Source organism: Mirounga leonina, unplaced genomic scaffold (genome assembly GCF_011800145.1).
Source record: "Mirounga leonina isolate KUSES-001 unplaced genomic scaffold, KU_Mleo_1.0 Mir_197, whole genome shotgun sequence".
Classification (NCBI taxonomy): domain Eukaryota; kingdom Metazoa; phylum Chordata; class Mammalia; order Carnivora; family Phocidae; genus Mirounga; species Mirounga leonina.
This window is the reverse complement of record NW_023270494.1, coordinates 5,705,847-5,712,561: the sequence shown is the minus strand read 5'-3', so window position 1 is coordinate 5,712,561 and position 6,715 is coordinate 5,705,847. Positions and strand designations below refer to the sequence as shown.

At 63.8% G+C, this 6,715-nt stretch overlaps 1 protein-coding gene across 1 annotated transcript in view; it reads left to right on the top strand.

The window, feature by feature from the left end:
• The first annotated feature begins 1,509 nt into the window (after positions 1–1,509).
• The window catches only part of MYO15B (myosin XVB), a 29,116-nt gene continuing 23,910 nt past the window's right edge, over positions 1,510–6,715 (top strand). The window contains 12 exon segments of the mRNA XM_035026352.1: positions 1,510–2,214; positions 2,388–2,771; positions 2,915–2,976; positions 2,978–3,068; positions 3,070–3,512; positions 3,889–3,952; positions 4,166–4,275; positions 4,449–4,523; positions 4,860–4,956; positions 5,218–5,321; positions 5,491–5,554; positions 6,000–6,155. Coding sequence (XP_034882243.1) covers positions 1,510–2,214; positions 2,388–2,771; positions 2,915–2,976; positions 2,978–3,068; positions 3,070–3,512; positions 3,889–3,952; positions 4,166–4,275; positions 4,449–4,523; positions 4,860–4,956; positions 5,218–5,321; positions 5,491–5,554; positions 6,000–6,155 — 2,355 coding nt within the window.

Sequence of the window (6,715 nt, the reverse complement as noted above, 5' to 3'; positions counted from 1 at the left end):
AGGACTCACACAGAATCAAGGGGCAAAGCAGGTGAAGGAATGGGTGGGGCAAGTAGGAGCCAGAGGCGAGGGCTGGGCTTGGTGGAGAGGTGGGGGGAGGTCTCCTCTCCGCCTGCTGTCCTTTGTCCACGGAGTTCCCTGGAGGCTGCTGGAGGTCACACACCCAGGAGGTGGGCTTGGAGGGGTACCAAGGCTGTCTGGTTCCAAAGCCGGTTCCCAGCAGAAGCTCCGCGGAGCAGAACAGCTGGTCCTCAGGATCCAGGGAGCTGGGTTTGGTACCCAGTTCCTCACTTTCTAGCTGTGTGTCCTTAAGCCACTTATCCTCTGAGCTGATTCCCCTTCTGTAGAATGAGACTTTATCCCTTTCCTAGGGTTTGGGGAGATTTGAATGTAAGGCTGCTTGGGAAGAGACCTGAGGCCTGCCACACCCACACGGCTGAGTGAGCTACAAGACCTGGCCTGGATCAACCCGGAGGCGAGGAGGGCACCAAGAAGGCAAGAGACTGGAGAGGAGCACCGAGCTCTGTCTGCCCAAGAGCTTGCAGGATACATTGTAATGAGCCAGAGAAAGTCCAGCTTGCTGCTGGTGGCAGTCCCTCACACCTATGCTCCAGAGGGCCTTGGGAGCCAGACTGCCTGGGTTGGCATCTCATTTCTCACACTCCCTGTGACACTCAGCTGTGTGCCTCAGTCATATCAGGCATAAAATGGGAATTCTTAGGGTACCACCTGTTAGTGCGCTTTCAAGAATTAAATGACTCCAGGGCGCCTGGGTGGCTCAGTTGTTAAGCATCTGCCTTCAGCTCAGGTCAAGGTCCCAGGGTCCTGGGATCAAGCCTCGTGTTGGGCTCCCTGCTCAGCGGGAAGCCTGCTTCTCTCCCTCTCCCACTCCCCCTGCTTGTGTTCCTGCTCTTGCTCTCTCTCTGTCAAATAAATAAAAATTTTAAAAATATATTTAAAAAAAAAGAATTAAATGACTCCATAGTGAAGTGTTTAGAACAGTGCATGGCACATAAGCCCTGAAATGTTAGCTATTTATTGATATTGAGTCCAAGAGAACTAAGGAAGGAGTGGGTGACCCTTAGAGCCCCCAGGATGGTCCAGACAGGTTCTTTGAAGGAGGGCTCACCGCCCGCCCCCCTCCACTGGGCAAGCAGTGAGACAGGAGCAGAGCATGTGGGTCCTCAGTTTGGCGGGGTGCCAGGCTGACCTGGCGGGCAGCCACTCCCAGGTGGCACGGTTGCCCTGTCCTCGGCCTTTGTCCCCTGCGGAAGCGTCTCTTTCTTGGGCGGCCTCCCTTCCTTTGTTGGCCTAGGGGGTCAGGACCCGCAGCTACCTGCATTATTAATGCTCATGGGTAAGGCTGGAGCCCCCGGGGGGTAGACTGAGCCTGTAGGCCCTGCCAGGGCACAACCGGTGTGGGCGCTGCCAAGGGCTGAGGGCGCCAGGGGCTGCCAGATCTTCCCGGAGAGGACAGACACCGGGAAGCCCCTCTTCACTGAGCCTGCCATGGGCGGGAGCAAGGGCAAAGCGCCCCAGCGCCAGGACAGGCCGGAGAGGCCGGCCTCCGGGGAGCAGGAGTCCCGGTCGGCCAGCGCAGACGGCGCGCCTAGCCGGGAACGGCGACAGGGTCGCGGTAAGGCCCACAGCGCCAGGCCAGTCTTGGGGCCCTCCACTTCGGGAAGCCACGGGACCCCTGGTGGCCGCCAGAAGCCCACCGCAGAGCGGAACGGCGGCTGCAGACGGCCAGCGGCTGGGCCGCCCGCGGAGGCCCAGCGGGGACTAGGCCGCGCGCGGTGTCGGGGACCCAGGTCTAAGCACCGGGACGGCCGTGGCGGGCGCCTGGAGGAAGAGAGTCTCCCCGGAGAAGGGAGGACCGGCGAGCTCTGCCGCCGCAGGAAGAGAGGAAAAGGGCGGAGACACCCGGCTCGGTGCGGCCGCCGAGAGACCCGGCGCCTCGATGGGGACGCGTCAGGTGGAGACGGGGGCAGCTCTGGCCAGGAGAGCGAAGCCCGCGAGGCCCAGGAGAGCGACAGCCAGAGCAGTGGAGCCCCGGAGCTGCGGCCCAAGCCGGAGCAAACGGACACGGGCTCGGGAGACCCCCAAACTGGGTCGGAGCCAGCGCTGGAACCCGGCGAGCGCCCCAGCAGCGACGGTCTGAGCAGCGACGGCGGGGACAGCCCTGAGCCCCGGAGCCGGGAAGGGTCGTCGGGGGTGGGACCCCGGGGAGAGAGCGAGGATTCCGGGACAGGCACGGAGTCGAGCCTGGAGGGGGCCGGGCGGGGAGGGGGCCCAAGGGCAGCCCCAGGAACTGCGAGCCGGGCCACTGAAGCCGAAGAGACTGAGCCGGGCAAAAAAGCCAAGGCCTCCAGCCCCCTCGAGGGCAGCCCCACGTGCGTCTCCCGGAGCTCGCCGGCTTCCGGGGACCCCAGGCCGGCCCGGACTCAGACAATGAGGCGCGGTCGGAGGCTGAGCCGCAGGGCGACGAGCCTGGAAGAGCCTCGGCCTCGGCCTCGGCCGCCGGGACTCGGCGCCGCCAGGACGGAAAGCTGGTGGGGAAAGTGCAAGTGGCGGCGGGCGAGAGCGAATCTGGGGCTGGAGAGCGGGACGGGCCCGGAACCCCAGCGCCGCTGGCCGCCCTCGTGGCGCTCCGCAGGCTCCGCGCGAAAGCGCCGCCAAACCCGGCTCCCCGGGCCGCGGCTCCGGCTCCCCGCCGCGCCGGCCTTAAGGAGAGGCTCCTGCGCTGCCTGCAGCTGCGGCGGCGGCGGCCGGCCGGCGAGGGCCGGGGGGCGGGGCCGCGGGGCGGGGTCACGGGCCGGGACTGCGACGACGGCAAGGGCTGTGCCTGGCGGGAGTAGCGGGACTGGGGGGACGGCCCAGGGCTCCCCCTAGCGGCGACTCGAGCTCCCCACAGTTTGCGAAGAGCTCAGCTCCCGGAGACTCTTCTGAGGATGAGGATCCGACTCCGGATTCCAAGCCCCAGGATCCACAGGACTGGGAGGGCGTCGAGCAGTCGGAGCTCAGAGGAAGCGTCCACGGACGCCCCACCCGGGGAGGGGCACGTTTTTGCCTTGTGCAGGAGCTTCGGGGGACAGTGAGGGGCGCAGGGCGAGTGGAGAAAATGTGGCCGGGCCCCGCCGAGGCTCTCTGCTCGGCCCTACTCCCCACGACGAGCCCCTACTCGACGAAAGCGGCTCCAGCAGCCAGGCGGAGCCCGAGACCTTGGGGGCCGAGGCTCCGGTCCACTGGGCTCAGAGCTCAGAACCCCGCGAGGACCCTGGGCTTGGCACCGACGCGCTGCTGCCCCGACTCACCTTGGAGACCCGCCTGCTGTGGGAGAGAAGCCCGGGCCCCTGCGGGTCCCCGAGGGAGCGGTGGGAGCCAGAGGATGAGACGGAGGAGGACCTGGAGCTGAGCCTGGGGCCGGGCGTGGAGGGGCCGCCCTTACTCGGCGCTGAGGGCAGGAGTCTTGGGGAAGGCCTGGGAGACACGGAGGACCTGGCTCGGCTGCGGTGAGCAGGGGGTAGTTCCAGATCTGTCTTGTCTGGGCCCCATCCTGCCTCCAGTTTTATAAATTGTAACCTTAGAAGGGATTGTACTTTTTAACCAAAGGTCTGGCTGGAAGAGGCAAGTGAGGCGTGAAAATCAGGTGCCCGGCCTGGGACTTGCTTCCCTAACTGGCACAAAGCTTCCCTCTGGTCAGCGGCCTGGTGGTGCTTGCAGGCCCCATGGAGTGGGTACCTCACTTAGCAGCTGTGCCCTGTGTTATGCTCAGGGCCCAGAGAGGATGCATGACTTGCCCAAAGTATCTCTACAGCCAGTGGCAGCGTTAACCCAGGACCTCCTTCTGCCCCGATTCCCTGCTCCGCTCTCCTGCTGTCCCCACAGACCAGTGTGTCACGGCTCTGTGCTGCGATGCCTCGAGAAGAGATTTCATCTGGGCCGAATCTACGTATGGGGGCACCTGGGGAGGGTTGAGGGGCTGGGATTCCCTGTCCCCTGGGATCTGAGGGCCCTCTGGCACTTCTAGAACTTCTTCCTTCTCCTCCCTGGGCTGGGTGCTGAACCCTTGCTGGGGAGCTGCAGAGGGGGGGCAGGGGGCCGGGCTGCGGAGCACTGGAGCCCCACTCTGTCTGCAGCCCCTGCTTCCTCCGTGTTCCCCCAGACCTTTGGAGGGCCTCTTCTGCTCTCTCTGAACCCCCACCGGCCCCTGCCTCTCTTCTCAGCTGAGGTCCTGGCCAGCTACCACACCAAGAAGGCCCCTAACACCACCCGGTACGTGACTTAGCCCCACCAGCCCTCTGCTCACCGCTCCCCCCCGGGTGGCTAAGCCCCAGCATGTCCCACTCACCGAGATCCTGGGGACTGAGGGTCCTGCCTACACCTAAAAAGGCCCAGAAGCCCATCTCTGGTAACCTCCTCATTTGCTTCCTTCTCTCCTGCCTCAGACACATCTCGGCCATCGTGGTATCGGCCCATAGCCGGTCTCGGAGTACTGGGCAGGGCACGTGCATTCTCCTCGGGTGAGTGGTGGTGCCTCACGGAACCCACAGGCCACTCTGAGGGCTGGGAGACAGGGGCCACGGGGTCTGCATTTGAAGCTGCTGGTCTGGTCCACTGCCAGGCAGCAGCGCTGGACTTTGTAAGGGCTGTGCTCTTGGCTGAAGTCATCCACATGCCCCTTGAATGTGGCATCTTGGAGACTTCTCTTTGGTCTGCATGCCCTGGGTCTATCTCTCCATGTTTCCGGGGTGCGGGGGCTGGTATCACTTCCAGGCGGGCATACCCCACTTCCTGGGCTCCGTGGGGTGTCCTGTGTGCCCCTCCCGGGAGACCCTGTCAGCCCCTCCCTCATGGAGTGGGCACAGTGGCTCAGGGAAGACAGAAGCTGCCCAAAAGGTCGTGCAGCCCCTAAGCAGCCTGGAGCAGGAACACGCAAGGGCCCGAAGATGTCAAGTGAGGAGCCGCTGGCCTTTTCCCGGGGATCCAAGAGGGACCATCCTTCTCCTTTGGGCCCGGAGGGTGGTCTCCAGGCGTCTGGCTTCTCCTTGGGGGCAGCCCCAGGCATTGCCTATCGTGGGGCAGGGTGAGGGGGGGTGGGACTGCCCCTGTCCGTGGAAGAACACAACCCCCAGGCGCAACGTGTCCTCAGCTGGGATGGCTGGTCAGTGGATTCCACCGCCGTCCAGGGATACTTGAATGCTCCTCCCCACCCAGCTGGACGGTGTGCTCCTCCTACTCAGCAGCTTTGGCCACGCCAAGACAGTCCTCGATGCCAACGCCAGCCGCTCCGGCCGGGTCTTCTGCCTCCACCTGCAGCAGTGAGTGACGGGGGTCCTGGCGGGCACAGGGGGCACTCAGGATCAGTTCCCTTTCCTGGGAACCCAAGGCTGCCGCCCTTGGGCCCAGCCCCTAGTGGGTCCCATTCTGAGCAGCGCCCCTAGGTTTCAGGCACCCTGGGCACCCCCACCCACTGCCCTGTGCCCACAGCGGGGTCATCGTGGGAGCCTCTGTGTCACATTATCTGCTTGAGACCTCAAGGGTGGTGTTTCAGGTAAGACCTCTCCCCCCCAACGAGGCTCCCCTCTCTCTAGCTCCCAGAATGGGAAAGGGGGAGGGGCCACTGTAGGGGGTCGTGGTCGCTAAGCCCCCCATCCCTGCCTTTCCCAGGCCTTGTCCTTGCTCCCCTGAGGCACAGGACCGGACCACTGCTCCCCCTAAGCCGGTCCTTCTCCCCCAAGGCCCAGGCTGAGCGGAGCTTCCATGTTTTTTACGAGTTGCTGGCGGGGCTCGACCCTGCGGAACGGGAGCAGCTCTCCCTACAGGGGCCAGAGACCTACTACTGCCTCAACCAGGTGGGGGAAGGAAGGCCCGCTCGGCGCTGGGTGACAGGGCTTGCCCAGGGAAAGGTCTTGGCATGGGGGTCTAAGGAGTGGCCAGAGTAGAGGGGAGCTCTGGGCGGCCGGGCCCTGTCCCCTCACCCCCCTCGTACTCTGCAGGGCCAGGCCTGCAGTCTCCAGGGCAAGGATGATGCCCGGGACTTCGAAGGACTGTGGAAGGCCCTGCAGGTCATGTGCCCCAAGGAGGTGACTGCCGCCTGGGCTGTGCTGGCCGCCATCCTGCACCTGGGCAACATTTGCTTCTCCTCTTCCGAGGTGGGCTCCCGCTGTGGCCGGTTCGGACGCTGGATCAGCAGTGGCTTGTTTGCATAATCAGGGCGGAAACGATACCAAACACTTGTAGGTAGATTACCAAGCCCTGGGCTACCCCACGGCCCCACAGCGGCCCTGGAGAGCGGGCAGATTCCTGTCGTATGGGTGAGAAAACAGGCCTGGATCATCTATGCCAGCGTGGGTTCCGCTAAGCCACCACCCCACAAGGGAGACCTGCACTGACTGAGCAGTTATTATGTACCTGGCACTGTGTAAATCACTTTCTGTATGTTTCCTAATTCCGTCCTCACCACAACTAACTTTAGGGTTGTTGTTTGCCCTTTAACAATGAGACAGTGGAGGGGCGCCAGGGCGGCTCAGTCAGTTAACTGTCTGACTCTTGATCTCAGCTCAGGTCTTGATCTCAGGGTCGTGAGTTCAAGCCCCGCATTGGGCTCCACGCTGGGCATGGAGCCTGCTTAAAAAACAATGAGACAGTGGGGGCTCAGAGAGGGAAAGACTCTCGCCAGAGGCAGCCAGCTAGTGAAGGGGTAATTAGGACT